We start from the raw sequence: 25,606 nt of genomic DNA, 5'->3' as shown, positions 1-25,606 counted from the left end.
AAGCACATAATTCACTAATATTGAACAATACAAAAATTGAAATTAGAAGATTAATCACCCAAGCCACAAGACTCGTCATTTCTAATGGTTGCCCTACCGTCCCAAACACTTTAATAGAATATGAACTGAAAAAGCTGGGACTTCAATCAGTATCTAGAATAACTTTTTTGAAAGTAGGCATGCCGGATACTGCATACAGCCATGTTTTAAGCTTTCGCCGCCAAGTGTTTGTTACTCCTGATGATACTATCCTTATCCCAGACTTTGTTACAATTTACTATGACAACACCAACTACCGTATATACTTTACCCTCGACAACTTAAATTGCACTAAGTGTGCAACAAAAGGACATCGGGAAACTGATTGTCCAACATGTCAACAAACAACCCTCAACATAAATAGCCCATATCAACCAGAGACTGTAATTCCACAACAACCTCCCCTAATGGATACCGACCACACTAACGTTCAAATTCCTAACACTGAAACCTTAGTATCTGAACAACCATCATTAGAAAAACACACTTTGTCTACAGAAAAAACCAACAAACAAACAAATTTTCCTCCATTAAATACTGAAGTACCTCCCCACACAACCAAAAGACAAATATCTACCTCACCCGATATACAAGAAACATCAACTGCCACAACTCCGTTTGCAAAACCTAAACACATAATCAAACGCCAAAAAGCCTCACCCTCTGATATTATTAAAGAGTTAGAGACCATTAAAAATAAATTTGAGTCTAGGTCCCCAAAATTTCCTCTTGATTTTAATGTTATTTGTGATGCGTTACAAACTGCCTTAAACTCAAAAAACCCTAACTCCATTGTAGAAAACTACACAACGGATATGATATAATTTAAAGATATTCTATTATTTGCACATGGTCATATTTTAAACCGCGATATAAAATCCAAATTAACAAGGCTAAGAAAAAGATTACAACTCAATATCACTGATTCCTCATCGGATATAGAAAGTGATATCTCTGTTTCTCAGTCAGATACCCAAAATGGTTAATACATTTATTTTACAATGGAACCTAAACGGATATTACAACAATGTAGAATCTCTTAATATTTTAATGAAATAATTGTCTCCCCTAGTAATCTGTTAACAGAAAACACATCTTAAAACTAAAAACTTACATATTAAAAACTATACTAGCTTTCTCAAAAATCTCGACACAGAACACGCCAGCGGCGGAATGGGTATTTTTGTAAAAAATTATGTAGAAGCAAGAAAAATTCACCTAAACACCAATTTGGAAGCCGTTGCTGTATCTATATCATGCAATATCAACTGCAGACCTATTAACATATGTAACATTTACCTCCCTCATCCAAATGAAAATGTACTTGAAGACTTACAGCGCTTAATCGATGATATTCCTGCTTTCAAACTAATACTTGGTGACTTGAATTGTCATAATATCATATGGGGTAGTATAAAAACAGACAAATGTGGTAGACTTCTTCAGAAATTAATAGATAATCAAAATCTAATATTAATGAATACTGCTAAACCTACTCATTTTAGCTACCACAATAGTACTTTTTCTGCCATCGATATTTCGTTGTGTGATTACTCATTAGCTACAAGTTTTTCTTGGAATAGTCTTGATTATCTATATAATAGCGATCATTTTCCTCTAACAATTGAAACCATTGGGCATGATCAACCGAATATTCCTGTTTACCAAAAATGGAAATTAAACTCACCAAACTGGGACTTATATAGAGATCTAATAAATGATTATCTTACGAACTTTATTCTAGAAGATAGCATAGATTCATCTCTTCATCATTTCAATGATACTATACTAAAATGCGCTAATATTGCAGTGGGAAAAACAAAACCTTGCAAACGAAAACCAGTACCATGGTGGAATGAAGAAATAGCTTTAGCTATGAAATCTACCAAACATGCTTTCAATGTTTTAAAAAGACATAAAACAACAGAAAACGTTAGCAACTTTAAAAAACCTAGGGCAAAAACTAAATATCTTATTAAGAAAAGTAAAAAGAAACATGGTCAAATTATGTCTCTACCATAAATTCATCAACTCCTATGACTACAATCTGGAATAAAGTACGTACACTAAAAGGTGAACAAAACTCAATTCACATTAACACTCTTTCTTATAAAAACAAATTAATATCTTCCAAACAAGAAATTAGTACTATTATATCAGATATATATATGTATATATATATTGAAATGATATTGTTTAAAAAATTAATTTATAAGTTATATACTAGATAATATTAGATATAAAAAGTATTTGGTTATTTTAAGAAGTTATATACTAGAGAATATTATAAAAATTATTTATGTGAGGGCATTTTTAAGAAATTAGCATATAAAAAGTATTTTATTTTTATAATTATAATATTGTCAATATATTTAAGTGAGCCATGTGCATAGACAACCAACTATACATTTAAATGACAGTTGAATAAGAATTTACGAATATAAGTGGGGTTATAATAATATGTTAGTTTAAAAATGTTTAGTTTATATATAGTCACTGATTTAAGTTTATATTCTGATCTGAAAAGCCTAAAAAATGTCGATAAAATTCTCGATCGAAAAGTAAGGAATTCTCTAGATCACCGGAGATGGCTTTGTTTGCGAAATGGACTGTTCCAGAAAATTCAGAGATGTAGGAGATGGAACAAATCGAACATGATTTCTGGCCAGATGATTCTGGAACATGGAAAAAGATATAAATACCCGGTGATTTGGCATCAGTTATCAGTTACAGTTACTATGAGGCCAGTCAGTTAGTAAGAAAGTTAGTTAGAAGATAGACACATTTAGTTAGTGAAGTCAATTGTTCAGTAAGTCAGTCAGAAGGTCCAGATGTTCAATATAATAAGTTCAATGAAGATTAAGAAACAGTATAAAGATAATATTATTGAAGATTAAAAATTGTTATGTAAAAATGGTAATTGGATAATGGAAGAAAGTATCAATTGAAAATTAAAATTATAACGACTACCACTGAACTGTTCCGCGCTGCAATAAACAAAGTAAAGATAGCCGTGATGATCGCCAACATCCGGAACGGATAGGCACTTTAAGAAGAAGAAGAAGAAGGAAGGTGATAATTGGAAAAAGTGATTTCACAAAAACAAGGATAACCGAGGCTGAGAACGAAGACATTGAGTGGTGATTAAAATCTTTATTTTGGAGAACATTTTCATTTAGGCATTCAGTGAAAAAAGGTACAAAATTTTGTTAATATAATTTAGGTAGTGTCATAATTATTTCAATTTTAAAGATAGTTTGTTTAAATTTTACATTGTCTATATAATTTAATTAGTTTCATAAGAATTTCAATTTAAAAATAGTTTATTTTAAATTTTGCATTGGTTATGTTAGATATATATGTGTGTTTCATAATAGATATAATAAAGATAATTTAAAAAAGTGCTTACAAACTAATTCTTTGAGAGCCGCGATAAAACCCTATATATATTATTAAAAAACACTCACTGCTCATCATTCACAAAGAATACATCATAACAATTTGGCGCCCACCGCGGGGCTCTCTATTTAAAAGAATTAGTTTGGGAAGATAAGTGCTCTCATATAATTAAATTAATTATCATTAGAAAGAAAAAATTATAGATTTTATTTTAATTATATTTGAACAAGTAAAGTCTCAAACTGTCTCAAGGAAAAAAAGGTACAAGAAGTAAAAAGAATGAAGAAGATGTGGAAGTAGAAACACAACCTATACAAGAGGAGAGTTTAGTTCAAGTTCCACAATATACTGCAGAAATGAATCCAGAAAGAGAGGAAAATGTCAATATGGCAGCTTTAATGTCATTAATGATGCAGATGAACAAGACAATGGAAGAGAATTCAAAAGAAATCTAAGAAGACATGAAAAAAATGGAACAGAAAATGGAAGAGAATACGAAAAAAATGGAAGAGAATTCAAAAGAAGTCAAAGAAGACATGAAAAAAATGGAACAGAAATTGGAAGAGAATTATAGAAAATTAGAAAAGAAAATAGAAGATAATAATAATAAAATTGTAAAACAAATAGAAAAACAAATGGATAAAAAAATTGAAGCTGCAGAGAAAAAAGTAGCAAATGAAATAAAAAATATACGGAATGACTACAGAAGTAAAGAGGATTATTCAAGATAATAAGATAGATATAGAACAGAAAATAGAGTTGCAGAAATGTAACTTAGAAGTAAAAATTAACGAAGACAGGAGAAACACAGAAGAAAAATTAGACGATATACAACAAAATATCCAAATAAATAGTAATCAAATAAGAAATGTGGAACAGAGAATAGATGATATTTCACAAATGAGAGACATAGGGAGACCTTATTTAAATTTAACAAATGAGACTGGGATTAAATTCTCTGGTAATATAAAAAATCTGCATCCTAGAGTATACATAAATAGTTTAAAACATAAATTAAGATTAGTGAATAATATTAATAATATCAAAGATTATATTAGAATGACACTAAGTGATAATGCTGCAATTTGGTTTACCAGTGTTGAAAATGATTTAGATAATCTTCAAACATTTTAAAAATAAATTTTTAAATTATTATTGGGGTGAACTAGAGCAAGCCAAGTTTAGAGAAATTCTATATTTTGGAAAGTATAATCACAATTTAAAATCAAATATGGTAGATTATGCATTAAAACTGATAACGGTTACAAAATATTTAGAACCACCACTTAGGGAGGATGAAACAGTCTTAAATGTATCTAGACATTTTGATGCTGACGTTGTGCAAACAGCAACTGTACAAAATATTTAAACAATAGAGAGTTTTATTAATTTTATTCAAAGAATACAAAGAGGTAATATGACAAGTAATAATAACAACAACAGAAAAAATAATAATAACTTTCAATATAATAAAAAATAATAATCAACAATATAGACAATCATACAATAACACTAGATATGGTGATAATTTACAAAATTTCAATAATAATAACAATAATCAAAACAGACAGAATTTTAATAACAATACGAGTTATAATAGACAAGATTTTAACAATAGAAGAAATACAGATCGACCTAATTACAACAGACAGGTCAATTATATACGAAGAATCAGAAGCTGTGAAGATAGTGAACGAATTAGTACAAGGAAAGAAAATATGGGAAGTCATAGTAATGAAAGAAATAGGACATTAGATACAAGTGGTCAGACACAATCTGACAATTCTAATAATCAAAATTTTGTTCAGTAAACTTTCTGAATTACAAGTTAGGCAATTGCTATTATGAAATACCTTCTGAATTTATTTCTTTAAATGAAGATAAAATTATTGAATCATTTAATTTATATAAATGCTTTGGCCAAAAATAAAATGATTAAAATTATGATAGATACTGGTTCAGAAAGTACTTTGGTCTCGGAGAATTTTATTTTTAATACATTAAAACTATCAGATATAATAAAGATTCCAAAAATTATAATTGTTGGTGCAAATAATAAGAAGTTGGGTGAAATTAATAAACTAGCCAATTTTAAAATTAATATTCTTAATAAAGAAATTAATATGCAAGGATTTATTGTCAAGGATTTATGTGTTGATATATTAATGGGAAATGATGAATTGGAAAAGAACAAAGTAAAGATAGATTTTGAAGAAAAAATGGTAACTTTGGAAGGGCAAATAATTAAATTAATGCAAAAAGATGAGGTGGAAGAAGGAATAAGAGTTGATAGGATATTATTAAAAGAAAATAATGATGTTTATGAAGAAGAAATGTATTTTGATGATAGGGATATGTCCCAAAAGAATGTAAAGAATAATTGTAGTGAATATTTGAGGAATGGAAATTTTAAGCAGATGGATGCCTACGAGGTGGAGTGCGTAAAATTGGAAGCAAGGAATAATGAGTACATAATGAAGAATAATTTTATTTGTGAAGAAGAAGAAGATGTGATAAAAGTTAATTGCCCTGAAGAATATAAATCAATAGTCGTTTCCATATTGCAGCAACACAAGGGCCTTGTCAATAAAGAAAATAGAATTGCACAAAATTATATCCATAGTATAAAAGTTAACGAAGAAAAAGATTTTAAAACAAAATCATACCCAATACCATATAAATACAGAGAAGAAGTAAACAGAACGATTAATAATATGTTAGAAGCTGGAATCATTGAGAAGGCAGATACACGTTTAATAAACCCTATAGTAGTAGTACGTAAAATATCAGGTGAAATCAGGTTATGTTTGGATGCAAGGAATATTAACAAGATCACTGAAAAGCAATGTGAAGCACCAATGAGTATAGATGGAATACTAGAAAGAATTACAGGAATGTCATTTTTCACTAAAATCGATTTACAGCATAGCTTTTGGTTAATACCTCTAGAAAAAAAAAGTAGACAGTATACAGGATTTCAGATAGATGGAGTAGTATATCAATTCAAAGTAGTACCATTTGGACTTCAATCATCTTGCAGTGCTCTATGTAGATGTCTTCATGATATTCTGGATCAATATAAACATTTTGTAATTCACTACATTGATGATATATTATTTTTTTCTACAACGGCTGAAGATCATAAGAAACACCTACAAATTATAATCAACAGATTAGACAAAGTTGGACTAAAAATAAATCAAGAAAAATGTACATTTTTTCAAAAAGAAGTAATATATCTAGGTTATAAACTTAACACTAAGGGAATCGAAATGGATCCAGAACGGACACAGGTCATTCAGGAATATAAAACACCACACAATTTAAGAACTTTAAGAGGATTTATTGGAATAATTAATTATTATAAAAGGATGATACCAGATCTAAGTATAAAAGAAATTCCATTACTTGAACTACTGAGAAAAGGTGTAAAATGGAGATGGGATCAGAGAAGAGAACTAGCATTCCAAGAAATTAAAAACATTTCTGTCAAATTTAAAAATATACTATCCTGACTACACACAGCCATTCATATTAAGAACAGATGCATCCATAGAGAGATTATCAGGGGTATTATTACAAATACATGATGGGGTCGAATACCCAATACAATTCATTTCAAGAATTACAAAGCCACATGAAAAGGGTTACTCAGTTTCAGAATTAGAACTAGCAAGTATCATACACTGTGTCACAAAATTAAGATTTTATTTGTTGGGTAATGAATTTACTATAGAAACAGATCACCAAGCTTTAACATCTATATTAAATAACAAATATGGAAACAGTAGAATACATCGGTGGAGTCTAATATTGAGTGAATACTCCTTTGAAATCAAATACATTTCTGGAAAATCTATTATAGTGGCAGATGCTTTATCAAGGTTAGAAAATACATCACAAAAAGGGCAGCGAACAATAAAAATTGGAATAAATCAATTAGTAGAAAGTACTGGATTATATTCTAAAGAAGAAATTATAAGAGATCAGATCAATTTGAGTGAAAAACAAAAAGTCCTTAAGAAAGATGGGGTTTATTATAAAATAATAAATGGCATAGAAGTATATGTAATAAGTAGAACTTTGGCAAGGAAAATATTGAAAAATTTACATAACAATTACATGCATATTGGTTCAAGAAAGCTATGGATGCTATTTAGGGACAATTATTTTGCAAAGAATGACATAAGTATAGCAAAAGAAATTACTACCCAATGCCCAATATGTCAAATAAACAAAAAAAAAAGAATTTTAAAAACCAGAACACATATAGATCTAATGTTGTATATGAAAAACTAAATACAGTGTCCATGGATTTTATCTCAAATTTAGTTTCAAGTCCAACAGGAAAAAAGCATATACTAGTGATAGTGGATTTATATACAAAATTTATTAAACTATATCCCTGCTCCAGAACAAATGTTAAAACATTGAAATTATATATTAATCAATTTTTCGAAGAAATAGGACCATTTAGAAATTGCATAATAGATAATGCTACATATTTTAACAACCAAAAATTTCGGGCATTTTGTGAGAAAAAGGAAATCAACATTCATTTTACAAGTATCAGACATCCTCAGGCAAATCCTGCAGAAAGATATATTAAAGAAGTTATAAAATATTTAAGGATAGTATGCCAGAATCAACATCAAACATGGCAGCAACATGTACCACAAGTAGAATATTTTTTAAATAATACACATAATTTAAATACAGAGGAAGTACCAGAATATTTAATGTTTGGCCATATAGGAAACAGAAAATGGATTAGTGAATATAATCAGGATATGTTAGAACAAGTAATGCAGAAAGTGAATAACCGAATTAGGAGGAAAGCTGAATAATATATTAGAAGACAAAATCGAAAAATAAAAAAACCAATCACATTTCAAAAAGTAGACAAAGTGTTAATTCGTTCACTTAGAAAGAGTAATGTTACAGAAAACAGAATTTTTATTTTTAAGAAATTAGCATATAAAAAGTATTTTTTTTTATAATTATAATATTGTAAATATATTTAAGTGAGCTATGTGCATAGACAACCAACTATACATTTAAATGACAGTTGGATAAGAATTTACGAATATAAGTGGGGTTATAATAATATGTTAGTTTAAAAATGTTTAGTTTATATATAGTCACTGATTTAAGTTTATATTCTGATCTGAAAAGCCTAAATGTCGATAAAATTCTCGATAGAAAAGTAAGGAATTCTCTAGATCACCGGAGATGGCTTTGTTTGCGAAATGGACTGTTCCAGAAAATTCAGACATGTAGGAGATGGAACAAATCGAACATGATTTCTGGCCAGATGATTCTGGAACATGGAAAAAGATATAAATACCCGGTGATTTGGCATCAGTTATCAGTTACAGTTACTATGAGGCCAGTCAGTTAGTAAGAAAGTTAGTTAGAAGATAGACACATTTAGTTAGTGAAGTCAATTGTTTAGTAAGTGAGTCAGAAGGTCCAGATGTTCAATATGATAAGTTCAATGAAGATTAAGAAACAGTATAAAGATAATATTATTGAAGATTAAAAATTATGTTATGTAAAAATGGTAATTGGATAATGGAAGAAAGTATCAATTGAAAATTAAAATTATATAATATTTGGTGATTGGAGATTGGTGTATTAAAAAGAAGAATAAATATAAATACAGCTAAGAAAAAAAGTATTTTAAATTGGTGGAAGGTGATAATTGGCAAAAGTAATTTCACAAAAACAAGGATAACCGAGGCTGAGAACGAAGACATTGAGTGGTGATTAAAATCTTTATTTTGGAGATCATTTTCATTTAGGCATTCAGTGAAAGAAAGGTACAAAATTTTGTTAATATAATTTAGTTAGTGTCATAATTATTTCAATTTTAAAGATAGTTTGTTTAAATTTTACATTGTCTATAATTATAATTTAATTAGTTTCATAAGAATTTCAATTTAAAGATAGTTTATTTTAAATTTTGCATTGGTTATGTTAGATATATATGTGTGTTTCATAATAATAGATATAATAAAGATAATTTAAAAAAGTTCTTATAAACTAATTCTTTGAGAACCGCGATAAATACCCTATATATATTATTAAAAAACACTCACTGCTCATCATTCACAAATAATACATCATAACAATATATATATATATATATATATATATATATATATATATATATATATATATATATATATATATATACAGATTGAACGAATTTAAAACGAAACATACGAAATCAATGTATTTCGGCTCAACTCCGCTCTAGGTGGTTGGCCAACAAAATGTTGTCAAATAATTATATTATAAAAATCCAATATTTCAGCGGGCTGCTGGATTCTGAACTCATTCAAGAACAAGTCAAAACTCCACCCAAATAGGTTGCCTAGAATCACTGTGAAAACTAGACTACACAAGCAGTTATTATGCTGTCAAACCACTTATCGCTTCCTTATAGTCCAAGAGATAGAGCCGAAATTTTAAACGGATCAGTAATATGACATTTCTCTATTGGAATATATTCATTGTAACTGGGTTAAGACTTTGCCTTACACGCAGACGCCCCTCGTGGTACAGGGGGTGGCTATACTGAGATGAAGTTGTCATTTTTTCGGAAAAATTAACGATCGATAATATGGCTGCAAATTTGCCCAGAGTAAGATCTTGGTATAACTAGACGAAATCCCAAAGGGCGGACGCGAGAGTGGATACATAAGGGGTGGTGGACAGGGGTGAAATTGCAATTTTTTGGGGAAAAATTAACGATAAGTAATATGTCCGCCATTTTCATGGCTCATTAATTAGCCCCTAAAAACTCTAAATCCAAAAAGGCGGACAGCTGGGTTGGTACAGAGAGCCATAAAACGGGGTCAAATGTACCACTTGTCTGCGCATTTTACGTCTCGGTAACAATTTTCAAACTGATTTTATTATGATATTTTTATACCGATTGATTTAAAAATTTGTATGCTCACCTCTGTTACTATTCTAAGAAGCGTCAAGTAGAGTTTTCCAAAAAAATTTCCGTAAATGAAAATTTTCGTAATTTTTTGAGGTAAAATCTAATTTGTAGAATACTTTCGATTTTCTGTAAGTTATACCATGATTTTTTTCCAAAAATTTTGAAACGATTTTTCCGATAAGAAAAAAAAATTTAGAAAAACTTTTCTAAAACATTTGATAAAACTCTACGTCATCATCTGAATCTTTTATAGAATATTTTGTAGTTTTAAAATGATATTATGATAATGTTATTTTTTTTTTCAAACTAAAGTCATATTTACTTTACAAATCACATTTTTTTCTTAAATATAAATATTTTGCAAATTAATTTTTAATTGAATAAATGTTTGATATTTGATATATTATTAAATTAAAGTAATTTTATAATGTTAACTATTAAATATTTTTGGTATAAGAAACAGTAATTTTACTTATTTTTTATTACAATAAAAAGGTTTTTAAATAATTTATATTTCATAAATAATGGTTGTTCAGATATAAGAAAAATTTGATTTATTATTACATTAATAATCAAATACAAAATATACTATTTCTATTTATCAAAAGTTTTGAAATTTACTTTGTAGATATTTTTAATATGTTTTTTTAACTTTCAAATTAATTGAATTTTTTTTTCATTAGTTAATTATAATTTTACAAATTCTCTTTGGACATCAAGATGCTTTTATCCAACTTGGTGAAACTGACTTCGATTGTAATGAAGTTTTTGAAATCTTAGAAACTTTCATATGTCACTTATATGGAACAGGACTGACGAGAACAATTCCAAGAAGAAAAGTAATCCATGTGAGATTTTCACTATTTAACCGACAGTATAAGTTGCATGATGTGAACGAGCCTTTAAAAAAAACTAAAATATTTCGATGCTTCAATCTTACCACCATGTCAAGATGAATTACACCAACATCTACTGCAAGCTCATTATATTATAATTTTTGGACAAATGCTAATAAAAAAGTACCAACAGAATTGATTGTTGAAGAACATGGTTGGGAGTTTGAAGATGAAACATATAAATTCAAATGGTTTAGTGGACCTCAGATGCCAGAATCAGTTCGAGAAGTAGTGATTGAAAATGAAGCAGATAATGAATGTGATATTATTGAAAGTGAAAGTGACGAAGATGATGAATGTGATGACATCAATGAGAGTGAGAAAAATGACGAAATTTTTAAAGTTTTTCACAATTTTTTTTTTCTTATCGGAAAAATCGTTGGAAAATTTTTGGAAAAATATCATGGTATAACTGACAGAAAATCGAAAGGATTCTACAAATTAGATTTTACCTCAAAAAATTAGGAAAATTTTCATTTACGGAAATTTTTTTGAAAAATTTTGAGGAAAACTCTACTTGACGCTTCTCAGAATAGTAACAGAAGTAAGCATACAAATTTTCAAATCAATCGGTATAAAAATATCATGATAAAATCAGTTTGAAAATTGTTACCGAGTCCTAAAATCCACAGGCAAGTGGTACATTTGACCACGTTTTATGGCTCTCTGTACCAACCCAGCTGTCCGCTCTTTTGGATTTAGAGTTTTTAGGGGCTAAATAATGAGCCATGAAAATTTCGGACATATCATCGTTAATTTTTCCCCAAAAAATTGCAACTTCACCCCTGTCCGCCACCCCTTATGTATCCACTCTCGCGTCCGCCCTTTGAGATTTCGTCTAGTTATACCAAGATCTTCCTCTGGGCAAATTTTCAGCCATATTATCGATCGTTAATTTTTCCGAAAAAAATTACAACTTCATCCCTGTATAGCCACCCCCTGTACCACGAGGGGCGTCCGCCTGTAAGGCAAAGTCTTAACCCAGTTACAATGAATATATTCCAATAGAGAAATGTCATATTACTGATCAGTTCAAAATTTCGGCTCTATCTCTCCGACTATTAGGCAAGCTCCCCTTTCCTTTAAAGGAGACAGGTAGTTGAACGATATTTTATACAATGTCTATTACCGGGTATGGATTTATTTTTGTCCAAGTTTTATATTGGTCCACTATTTCAAATTCAGTTCAAACAGACATATATTAAATTGTATGTTCCGTTTTAAATTCGTTCAATCTATTGAATCTATCTATTATATCTATCTAAATTCATATATATATATATATATATATATATATATATATATAATATATATATATATATATATATATATATATATATATATATATATATATATATATATATATATATATATATATATATATATATATATATATATAAGACAAATTCAAGCAATGCAAACTTCGATCCTGCATTTTTAGATTTCAAAAATAAACGTGAAATGACAGAAATATGCATATCAAGAATTTGAGGAAGCTCTAGATAAATCAAAAAACACGTCATCGGGTCCTGATAATATACGAATAATATTTATCAAAAATTGGCCGTACACAGGAAAATTAATTCTCTTAAACATTTTCAATTACATTTATATATATACATCGGTTTAGAACGTCTTTCGACGTTGTCCGATACCTAAACACCATCTCTTCCTATCTTCGCATTCGTTTGTTGTTAAATTTCTTTCGCTCATGGACTTGTTTACGCCGTGTTGCCATTCTAATCTGGGTCTTCCTCTTTTTCGTCGACCTATCGGTTGCCATTCTATAACTTTTTTGGGGAGTCTTGATGCTGGCATCCGTTGAACATGCCCATACCACCTTAATTGTTTCTTCTCTATATCTTGAGTTATATTTCCTTCTATTCCCATACGTTGTTTTATTACATCATTTCTGATTCGGTCTGGTCTGGAAATACCTAAAGATCTTCTCATTGCATCCATCTCTACTGCTTCTATTCGCTTTTTGTTCTTTTCACTAATTCTCCATGTTTCAGCGCCATAAAGAAGAGTAGTTTTAATCATGGTCTCATATATATTAAATTTCCTTCCTTTCGTTATCTCTTTACTCCACAGTATACTATTGAGACATCCTAAGACTTTCTTTGCTTGAGTGATTCGTTTTTCTATTTCCCGTGTATCAGTTCCTGTATTGTCAAAGGCAACACCCAAGTAGTCATAGCTCTGACAGCAGGAAATATGTTGTCCGTTTTCGAGGTCTATGTTATCTGACTCGTTTCCAATACAAAGATATTTGGTTTTTGTTGTATTGACATTCATTCCCCAGTCGTTATATTCTTCTATCAGTTTTCTTAGCATGTACTGCATGTCTTCCCTGTCGGTCGCTAGCACTACATTTACCTTAATAAAAAATTTCCATCAATCTGGTCTGAATCAACAATTATTCCCATTTTAAAACCTTTCAAATCAAAAACTGACCCTCTTTGCTATAGACCAATTTCACTTACAATACATGCAAACTACTAGAAAAAATTATAAATAACAGATTAGTATGGTTTCTTAAAAAAAAACCGATTATTAAGCCATATCCAAAGCGGTTTCAGAAAAGGCAGATCAACTCATGATGCCTTAGTAGCTATTGACAATATTATATGTGAGTCTTCTAGAAATAACCAGAAAGTAATTGCCATATAGTTTGATATAAATAAAGCATTTGATATTGCATGGAGATACAACATTTTACAAACCATGTCTAACTGGTGTATCCAGGGAAATTTTCTTGCTTTTGTAAAACATTTCATGAATAATAGAGTATTCCAAGTACGTGTGAATGGAATTACTTCAAAAACAGAATGTCTTAAAAACGGTATTCCACAGGGCTCAACCTTAAGCTCCACTCTATTTTTAATAGCAATTAATAATACCGCTCAAGAGATAAAGCTACCTTTGAAAGCAAATCTGTATGCAGATGACTTAGTTGTATATACTAGTAGCTGCAATATTACACTAGCCTTAAAAATTTTGCAATAATTTCTGCATAAACGACAAGACTGGTCCCAAAAAACTGGTTTTACGTTCTCAGGTGATAAATCTCGTTTTATCGTATTCAATAAAAGAAAAACTGATAAAAAACAACCCTTACTCTAAATTGTATCAACCTAAAATAAGTAGAGAGCATTGACTTTCTTGGCCTGAGACTGGACAGTCAGCTAACATGGGCAGAACATATTAAAAAGCTAGTCGTATCCTGTCAATCTAAAATAATGCTATCAAACCGATCTTGGGGAGCGGACACCCTAAAATTGCTGCATATATACCAATCATTAATCCGAAGTAAACTGGATTATGGTGCAATATGCTATTCAATTGCGAGTAATTATATTCTTAAAAAACTACACATTATACAAAACATATCTTTAAGACTTATTCTGGGTGCTTACCAAACTAGTCCTGTTTTCAGGTTATCCTAGATGAGTCCCCCCTATCAATACGAAGACAACACATTTCTTTAAATCACCCTAATAACACAAACTATCCACTTCTTTACAAAATATATCCATCTCCTCATTGTCATCAACAAATTAAATATCCACCCCTTAAAGAACGTTTAACGAGATCTGGTTTTGACATGGAGCAGCTGACACATTCTTATCCTACACAACGAACTATACCCCTCTGGACTATTAATTTTCCCACACTATTGATATATCCCTTACGGCCTATCCAAAGAGTACCACAACTCCCATAATCATTAACAAATTATATTAAGAACGGATATCAGAATACACTGGTTATAATAAGATTTTTACTGATGCGTCAAGAACTGAAAACGGACATGCAGCGGCCTTTATTCTAGGAAAGTCTGAATATGCAGGTCGCATCCCTCAATTCTTCATCATTTTCACGGGAGAAGCAATCGCCATTTTAAAAGCATTAGACATGTGTAATAGTCATGCAAGCTCAAACTTTCATACATATCTTAGGAAATGAAAAAGTAGATGAATTAGCAAAGAAAGCTGCTACTGACGAGCAAACTAAAATAATGACTACAATTCCGTTCAGTGATATCCAGCTCATTATTAATCAGCACTGTGTAAAAAATTGGCAACAAATGTGGAATTCTAATAAGTCTAACCTTAAAAACGTTAAAACTAGGATTTGCACTAAACTACAATTTCCAGAAAACAGAAGGCAACAGGTGATTATCAACCGACTAAAAATTGGACATACAGCGTTAACTCACCAGCATCTCATAACAAAAGAACTACCACCTGAATGTTCCTATTGTGAATATCCAATAACTGTTCAACATATATTGATTGATTGTCCTCTTTACTCCTACGAAAGAGTCATCAACAACGTACCAGAAGAAGCAAAGAAACTTAAAGATATTTTAAACTGTAATGTATCAAATACAATCAAATTCCTTAAGGACATACGGTTACTACATAAAATTTAAGTTGTATTCTATGTATCATTTTGTAATTTGGTAATTTATTATTTGTAAGTTAATACGCAATTTGTAATTAGTATATTTAATAACAACTGTAAAATTTGTAAAACCCGCTAATAACCTTTAATGGTTGATGCGGAAATTCTAAAAAAAAAAACTTATATAGATATTTCTTAAATATTGGAAACACCTTAAAAACTCTACAGTTGTTAATTATTTTTGCTTTATTCTGATTTCTAATAGACAAATAAAACAAACTCGATGACTAAATATTAACTAAATAAATGAATGAACCAATTCCCGCGAATTTATTCATAGAATTCATATGACAAAAATGTTTAGCTAACGGGCGGACCGTAAAAATGATAAAAAAACCTGTTGTCGTACGGCCGTAGCGTCCTCCTGGTTTTCAGGGTTTTCTGGACGATCTACAACCGCCGCTCTCGAAGAGGATCTCAAGTTTCGAGAGTCCATCTTCGTATTTAAGTAGTTTATTGAGATACCGGCCGTTACGGGCAAGAAGTTCCGCCGAGCCTTTGTGGTAGGTGAGGGGACACCGGCAATCAGAATTCTTTAACAGTTCGAGCTTTCTTACAGACAAAATATTCTTACACTGACTTATATGTATTAGAATTCTGATGCGTGGTGTTTATCTCAAGTTCCACAAATATGTCGGCCTTCTCTCTTCGTGTAGCCGCGTTCCCTCTCCTCGAGAGGTACAAGAATGCCGCCAATGTCGACTCTTCCTGCTGCCAGTCGCTTCGTATAACTACCTTTTTGTTAACAGTAATTCCTATAGTTACTATTTACATAAGGTTTTGGAGACGAAGTCGTATTGCAGCTCAACCTGATCGGAAAAGCAATTACAAGTCCCCGTCGGGGCTTTTATTCGCTCTTTACCGTGACAGGCCTAAATAACGCTGTGGTCAGATCGACACGATTTGAGATAGTTATAAGACCAATATCATTTCTATCTCAGAAAGTCGTGTTCTACTGTCAGGAAGCGTTTTGTAGTCGACACGCCGGTTCTCGTACACTTGATAATTTAACTTCTAAATTGGATAACCATTATTAGGTATTATTCTTCAATTTTTTTGGACGTCTTCGACGATAGCAGGATATTGGTTAATTAATAAAACTCAAAGGTAGCTTGGTAGCGCACTGAACCAACAAGGTCTTACGGAGTTAGTAGTGTATGACGACTGGATCCCGTTCGGAAGATGTGCTGCTCTTTTATACACATCGTGTTTGAGAATTTTTACCACACTTCCGCCGAGAGGCCAATGACAGCGCAGTTAATAACGAGCGCTGTGCTTGGCCGGCCAAAGTAACAATCTTTGTCGTGATTGGTTACCTTGGCGACACTGTTTGGGTTTAATAATACTGCTAAGGAGACTAACACAACGAAAAAACAAAAATTAACGAAATATCCTTTGCTTTGAAGTTTGCACAAAGGAAGCAAAATATTCTGAAAACTGATTACCAGAATTGACTGACAGAAGAACACAGCTAATGCAATGGTAGCTCAAAGAATCAAGAAAGAAATTTACTTTGCACTTTTTTAGATTGCTTATTAAATATATTGATGATAATACTACAAAAATCGAGAAGAAGTTTGAAATGGGCTACAAATAATACCTACTCACAATTTATTAGTTCGTGCTTAAATTACAATTATTCATTGATTTTGCACTATGTAAACTACTTTCTATGGAGAAAACAAAACCACAATCGATCAGATATACATGTCTGGATTGACGATTCCATAGAACACAGCTCTAAACTGTTTCTATCTATATCCATTTTTATATATTCCTACTCAAAGTCAATACTTTTTCTTTCGTCGTACATAAATAAACCAAATATCCCAATTAGTTCCCAAAAATTGCCTGGTAAAGAGAATTAGGTGACTCTACATTAGCTAAAATAGGTAAAACAATATAATAGTATTATCAATATAGTATAACATGAATTTAATACTAGTTAACAGATTGACGATAGAATTAAACATGTATGTTAAAAGTTTATAACACAATAGAAACTGTTATCCAGAAGTTCGATTCGATATTAAATTTATATGAGATTTATCCACAATTGTGGCAGAACACCGTATAAACTTAGTGTTGCTCTAACATGCCAATAGAAAACGGTCTCAGAATGTCCACAATCTAATTATTAAAGATACGATGACTAATCCTTGATTTGCATTATGTAAAGTGCTTTTTATTAGGCATGCAAAAGTAAATTGGCTTCGATATACGAGATAAGACTGCTTACCTTATAGAGAACAATTCGAAATTGGAGTAGGATTTCTGTTCACAACACAATTTTCTGACTTAAAGAAAAAAATGTAACGAATTTTTCTTTAGTTTAAATGCTGCAAAAGAACCAACACATTCAGAAAAGTGATCTCAAGAAATAATTAATAGAAAAACATCCGTAGCCCATGAGTGGGAGCCTTGTAACTGGCTCCGTGCATTCGAGGGTTGGAAATCTTTTGATTCCAAGCCTTACTTCAAAGGACTTGTGAATGGATGTATCTCCATAGGTTTGGTTCTTCAGTGACCGTTGAAGGATAAGGATTGTTAATGGGAGCAAATATAACTCCAGAGAAATAAAAGCACTTTAAGTTTATCGACTTATAATTAACTATTTTTAGATTAAAGAGGTTCAAAACGACGTAGCTGACTATACAGTATCAAATAATTCTTTCTTTATCACACGTAAAAGAGAGAAACCGTATTTATGAGAAAAAATGCCCGACTTCGGCGTAGAGAAATATTTTATACGTGAATTGAGAGTGAATTTTAAAATGCACTTGCCTCAAGGGCGTGTGACAACGAACTAATAAAATAAAATTTGTTGCGTAAAAGTGTAGATTACCCCTCTTGTATTTAGGTGTGAAAACTATTTAAGAGGCTGAGAGGCTGTGGCGCCGTTAAGTCGGCTAGCAAACTTGATATTAGTGAATATTTTACTTATTCTACACTAAGAAAAGTGTAAAGAACTATATTTTTATTTTGTATTTTAAAGTGATATGTTCATTTCTGGAACATAGACTGCCCGCGTTGAAGTATTTACTTCAAAACGAAAGAAAGAGTGATTTGAGAAAGTAAGCAAACTTAACTTAAATGTAATTTAAGAAATAACTATTCCTAAACTAGAGTAATACATATAAATGTGACAAAATTTAAAATTTTAATTTTCTACTTTGTCCACAGGAAGAGGACAGAGTTTTGTAATGGGTCTGTTAAAATATCCATCTCTAGTCTTTATTTTAACACTACGGACCTTATCGTCCTTACCAGTAAACAATTCAACAATTCTTGCCAATGGCCAGTGTAGGGGTGGAACTTTATCTTCCTTTAATAGAACTAAGTCGTTAACTTCAAGATTCTTCTGTGGTGTTAACCACTTGGGGCGATTCTGAAGTTGATTAAGGTAATCAATTTTCCAGCGTTTGGCAAATGATTGCTGAATCTTCATGTAGTTTTGCCAAATTGTTAATTTATTGTCAGGTATTTCCGTCACTATCTCTTCAGGAAATGACGTAATTGGTTTTCCTATTAGGAAATGTCCTGGAGACAATGTGTTAAAGTCATTTGGATCATTTGACATAGCACAAAGAGGGCGTGAGTTTAGTACTGCTTCTATTTGTGCGAGAACTGTGCTAAAGGCTTCAAAAGTTAAAGTGGTATTGCCTAAAAGTCTTAAAATGTGATATTTGGCACTTTTTATGGCTGCCTCCCAAATTCCACCATGATGCGGAGAATGGGCTACAATAAATTTCCATTGGATTTCAGAAGAGGAGAGAAAATTGAATATGGACTCAGAGGTTTCCTTTTGTTTAAGAAATAGTGCAACTTCCCTCAACTGATTTCTAGCTCCTAGAAAATTAGTGGCGTTATCTGAGTAGATAATTTGTGGACAGCCTCTCCTACTGATGAATCTTTTTAAAGCAAGTAAGAAACTTTCGGTGGAGAGACCTGTGACTAATTCGATGTGCACTGCACGAGTAACCATACATACGAACAACGCTATGTAGGATTTTATTTTTGGAGCCTTTCTTAAATTGGAGCTTTTTATAAGAAATGGACCACCAAAGTCTAGACCAACATTGGTAAATGGAGGGGAGAAACATGAACGTTCCCGTGGTAAATCAGCCATTAACTGTGTGGCTGTCTTTGCTTTAAATTTAAAACAATCGTGACACTTATTAATTATCCTTTTAGTTTCTTTGAGACCATTTAGACACCAATATCTTAAACGAAAATTGGAAAGAGTATTTTGAGGGCCTGCATGACATAATCTTATATGTTCTCTATGCAGCATTAATTTTACTATGTGATTATGAGAGGGTAGAAGTAATGGGTACTTCTGTTCATATGGGACGTCTGAGTACCTTAGACGACCACCTACACGAATCATTTGCTGATTATCTATGAATGGGTTGAGTTTTAAAATTGTTCTATTTGAAATTATCTCCTTATTCTCAAGACAAGAAAATTCTCGAAAAAAGTGTGCCTTTTGCAAAAGTTTTATTATTAAATTTTCAGCATTTTTTAATTCTGAAACAGAGAAGGGTCCAACATATTTTTCATTTGGAAACTTGAAATTGTGAATATACCTGAGAATAAGTGTGATACTGCGTTGTAGTTTTGAGAAGTTTGAAAATTTGAGAGATAAATTTTCAATGAAACTTATTGGACTTTCTTGTGCTAGATGAACTATTTTCTTTTCCTCGGGTATTTTACTTACATTTGGTTTTGAATCATAAGAAGTTAAATCTAAGTCATAATTAAGTAGAAATGAGGGACCTTGAAACCAAAATTTTGAGTTTAGAAGTTCAGGAGCAGACATGCCTCTTGACGCAATATCTGCGGGGTTTTGTTTTGACTTTATATATCGCCACTTAAATTGTGGGTTTCCTTGTATTTCAGAAACTCTATTTGCAACAAACTGTGACCATCTCGAGCTATGTGAGCCTAACCAAGCAAGTACGATTTCTGAGTCCGTCCAGCAGTTTATTGAGTCTATTTGAGTTAATTTATTATTTAGAATTTCAACTATTCTTTTAGTGAGTTTGCTGCATAAAACAGCACCCATAAGTTCTAACTTAGGTAAAGTTAATGTTTTTATTGGAGCTACCCTACTTTTAGAGGTGATGAGTGTGGAAGAGACATTTCTTGAGCTATAAGTAACTCTAATATATATGCAGCTGGCGTATGCCTTTTCACTAGCGTCGGAAAATGCGTGTATTTGTATAGTACATATATAATTTTCAATAAAAAAAGGTCTGTGAATTTTTAAATGTTTTAGTGCTGAAATATGTTTGAGAAAATTTAACCATTCATTTAAGAGTGTAGAGTCTAAACTTTCATTCCACTGAATTTTTGAAAGCCAAATTTTTTGCATTATTATTTTTGCAGTTACTATTACAGGATTAATTAATCCCTTGGGGTCGAAAAAACTTGCGATTATCGAGAGCACTTGTCTCTTAGTGTAGGAATCTTTTATTTCGATTTCTGGCACTGAAATAGAGAAACTATCTAATTTAGAGTCCCAACAAAGACCTAATATTTTATTGGAATGATTTTCTGGAGATATGACATACGTGGAGTCAGTTGAAAATTGTGAAATATTTTCTAAAAATTGTGGTGAATTTGAACACCATTTGTGAAGAGATATGCCTGCCTTTTGTAGCAGTGCAGTGATTTGCTCATACGCAAGTGTGAGTGTTTCAATACTATTTGTACCATATAGTATGTCATCAATATAGCAAAAATTAATGAGCATATCATGAGCGAGAGGATATTCTTCCTTATGCATGTTTGCGAGTTCAATTAAACATCGTGTGCTAAGGAAGGTAGCTGGTTTCGTTCCATAGGTAACCGTTTCCAATTGTATACATTTTAACGGCTCCGAGGGAGAGTTGCGCCACAAAATATTTAATAAGAAAGTTTGGTTGGGGTTTATTCTGATTTGTCTAAACATCTTTTTTATATCAGATGTGAATACATACTTGAAGAGTCTAAAGTTGACTAAAGTGTCAAATAGTTCTGGTTGTGTGGTATAACCCTTTAACATAATATCATTAAGGCTAAAACCAGAAGTGGTTTTCATGGATGCGTCAAAAACTACGCGCAAACGAGTTGTGAGAGAAGTGTCTTTTTCTACACTGTGGTGAGGCAAGAAATATTTGTTTTCTGAGTGTACATTCTGCAGAGACAACGGAACATATTTTGCATGTCCTAATTCAACATACTCATCTATAAAAGATTTATATTGTTTGTAAAGAGAATCATTTTTTGAGAATTTGTTCTCCAAATTTAGAAATCGCCTTCGCGCCATTTGGAAAGAGTCGCCCAATTTATTATTTTCATTAGGCGTGCATAGGGGTAAATCTACTTGGAACTGTCCATTCGGTAGGATTTGTGTTGTGGCTTTAAATATTTTCTCAGCCTTTTCATCATCAGGACTTAAACGCTTTATTTCGGGAACTTCTTCAATGTCCCAAAACCTTTGGAGAAGATTATTTATATTTTCTTCTTCAGTGTGAGATTGAACAAATAAAGAAATATGATTCGAGTGTGAATAGTTACAGTTTGAGTGAGAGTGCATCTTTTTCTTAGATGAAACTTGTGGAGATAAGTTACCGAACATGACATATCCTAAATGAGTGTTTTGAAGCACTGGAAGACCTGCTCCAATATGAATTAAACCATCCTTTAATAGATCACAGTAAATTTCTGCACCTAATAAGAGATCGATTCTCCCTGGGGAGGAGTAAGAGGGATCACTGAGCTTTATGCCATCTGGTATTTTTATTTTGCTACGATCTAGAGGTACCTGAGGTATTTTACACGTAATATTATCCAAAACTGCACATGATACTTCAAATTTCATATCATTGTTTTTATATGGGAAAAATTCAATGTTTACCATTTCATTTGAGATGGAACAATTTTGAGAGATTGTGGAAATTTGTAATTTTTTATTAGTAGTAGTGTAATTTAGTTTATTTACTAAATCCTTTGTTGCAAAGCTCGATTGAGATCCATTATCGAGAAGACATCTTGCGTGTACAGGTTGTCCACTTTTAGAGTAAATTGTTACCAGCGCTGTGGCTAGCAAAACTTCGTTTTTTGGATTGAAAGTGGAGAGAGAAGAGATGCAAGATGAATTTTGACTTTGTGTGTCTGAGAGTAGACAATTTTCATTTGTCTGAGTGCTTAAGTGAGTAGAAGTGTTTGGTGATTCACTATATGAATGTGGAGAATTAATTCTTTGAGTAACTTGGGCATTATTACTTCTTTGAGGAGCATGAAAATGACTTTGAGAGATATGTGGTGCACTGTGGCGAGTTTGTGAATCACCCTGTATACTTGCGGACGATTGAGAGGTTTGTGGTGCATTAAAGCGTGATTGTTGCCTATTGGCGTGACTTTGATTACCATCATGTGAATTTGAAGCACTTTGATTGCTTCGAGTGGGAGAGAATAAATTATTTTGATGAGTGTGAGAAAAATTATTTTCTTCATGCAGAAGTGTATTGTGCTTTTTATTGCAAATTTTACATGTGTATTTAGAGATGCATTTATCAGTAAAATGCTTAGTGCCAAAACAGTTTCTGCAAAGCTGTGCTTGCTTTACAAAATTAAACCTTTCTCGAGAATTTGTGTCTTTAAATAAGTTACACTGATATATTTTATGACCAGTTTGTTTACAAAATATGCAATTTTCATAGCTAGATTTATTATTATTTATAGTGGAAATATGAGTAGTTTTTTGAGTGACTTTATTATTAAACTTTGACTGAGTTTCAGTGTAATTAAGTTTCTCTAAAACATCACATCTTTTTTCTAAAAATTCAAAAAATTGTTTGAGTGTTGGAACATTCTTAGAACCTACTTCATATTCAAAAGCCTTGTGAGAAGCAAAATCTATTTTTTCTAAAAATATTTCTAATAAAAGGAGGTCCCAATGTTCAATTGGAACTTCGAGATTACTAAGAGCTTGAAGCGTTTGCTTTGTGTGTACAAGAAAATCTCTTAGTACCTGAGGAGTGCATTTAACTAGAGATTGAGACTTTAACAGCTTTTTTATAAGAGTACTAATCACTCGTGATTTGTCATCATATCTTTCTTTTAGGGTTTTTATAGCGATAGCAAAATTTGCATCTACTACTTCGATACTGCTAATTAAGTTTAAAGGTTCTCCTTTGAGGAAGGATTTTAAATATATAAACTTTTGTACATTATTTAAACTTGAATTGTTTGTGATCAGAGTTTCAAATAGTTGAAAAAATTCATTGAATTCTGAGAAATTGCCGGTAAAGGTTTTCATGCTAATTTCAGGCAGCCTCGCACTGGAAACAGCATTATTATTTGAGCTAGGTGATTTATTTTCTGTTAAATTTAATTCTATTATTTTTCTTTGCAAACCTTTGAGTGTGTTGAAGTATTTTTCTTCAACATTTGCTCGATCAGCTGATTGTTGGTCGCTATCATCAGTCTGTTCGATTTCTAATTGAATTTGTTCATATTGTGTGAAAAAATTAAAAAGTTTTTCTTTCCTATTTTCAAAATCAAGTATTTCGTTTTCTGTGTCTTTATTGGCTATAAACCATTCTGAGATACGTGTAATTGATGCTTTAAGTGATTTACGCTTTTTCTTTAAAGCTTCCATATTTTATTTAAAAGTGAATTTATTTGCAAATATATGCTGAGCGAGAAATAAGAGTGAATGATTTTGTTTAGTGTAAATGTCTTTTTCGACTAAGACGCGATTTTAATTTTAATAGAGTATTTTTACTAGAGTGAAAAATAAATATTTTTCGTGAGAGCGGGCTGTGAGACAATCTGTATAATAAACAATTGTCAGCTATCTTTAGCGATATTGAGAAGAAAGATCTGTTGTCAAATCAAAGCCATTAGTTAATATAAATATTAATAAACAAATAAAAGTCGAGACAAATGTCTATCAATATAAATTACGTGCATGCAGTAACTATAGAAAATATAGAAAGAGTTTTAACCTCACCAAATGTTTTTCAAGTATCCAATTTAATTACCGCTGTCGCTTACCAGCACATAACGCACTTTTCACAAAACACACGTGTCTCATCTTGAACGAAGGTCAACTTGTGCAATCTTTCTTCTAGGGACGAGAAACCATTATTCTTTCTTCCTGTTGCTCTCCGGCGTGTGTAATCCTTTTCTTTCTTCAGTCCTGTTTCATCAAATAATCTGTGCTCGATAGGACCACGAATGCGTGGGAGCCTTGTAACTGGCTCCGTGCATTCGAGGGTTGGAAATCTTTTGATTCCAAGCCTTACTTCAAAGGACTTGTGAATGGATGTATCTCCATAGGTTTGGTTCTTCAGTGACCGTTGAAGGATAAGGATTGTTAATGGGAGCAAATATAACTCCAGAGAAATAAAAGCACTTTAAGTTTATCGACTTATAATTAACTATTTTTAGATTAAAGAGGTTCAAAACGACGTAGCTGACTATACAGTATCAAATAATTCTTTCTTTATCACACGTAAAAGAGAGAAACCGTATTTATGAGAAAAAATGCCCGACTTCGGCGTAGAGAAATATTTTATACGTGAATTGAGAGTGAATTTTAAAATGCACTTGCCTCAAGGGCGTGTGACAACGAACTAATAAAATAAAATTTGTTGCGTAAAAGTGTAGATTACCCCTCTTGTATTTAGGTGTGAAAACTATTTAAGAGGCTGAGAGGCTGTGGCGCCGTTAAGTCGGCTAGCAAACTTGATATTAGTGAATATTTTACTTATTCTACACTAAGAAAAGTGTAAAGAACTATATTTTTATTTTGTATTTTAAAATGATATGTTCATTTCTGGAACAGCCCAAA

At 31.5% G+C, this 25,606-nt stretch overlaps 1 protein-coding gene across 1 annotated transcript; it reads left to right on the top strand.

Annotated features, from left to right (window-relative positions):
• Positions 1-1,212: 1,212 nt before the first annotated feature.
• On the top strand, positions 1,213-2,061 carry LOC140452750 (uncharacterized). Its single transcript, XM_072547076.1, has one exon. The coding sequence runs from the start codon at positions 1,213-1,215 to the stop codon at positions 2,059-2,061; it is 849 nt and encodes a 282-aa protein (XP_072403177.1).
• The last annotated feature ends 23,545 nt before the right edge of the window (positions 2,062-25,606 follow it).

This window comes from Diabrotica undecimpunctata, chromosome 11 (assembly GCF_040954645.1).
Source record: "Diabrotica undecimpunctata isolate CICGRU chromosome 11, icDiaUnde3, whole genome shotgun sequence".
In the NCBI taxonomy this organism is placed as follows: Eukaryota; Metazoa; Arthropoda; class Insecta; order Coleoptera; family Chrysomelidae; genus Diabrotica; species Diabrotica undecimpunctata.
The sequence above is the reverse complement of the archived record's forward strand: the minus strand, read 5'-3'. Positions and strand labels throughout refer to the sequence as shown.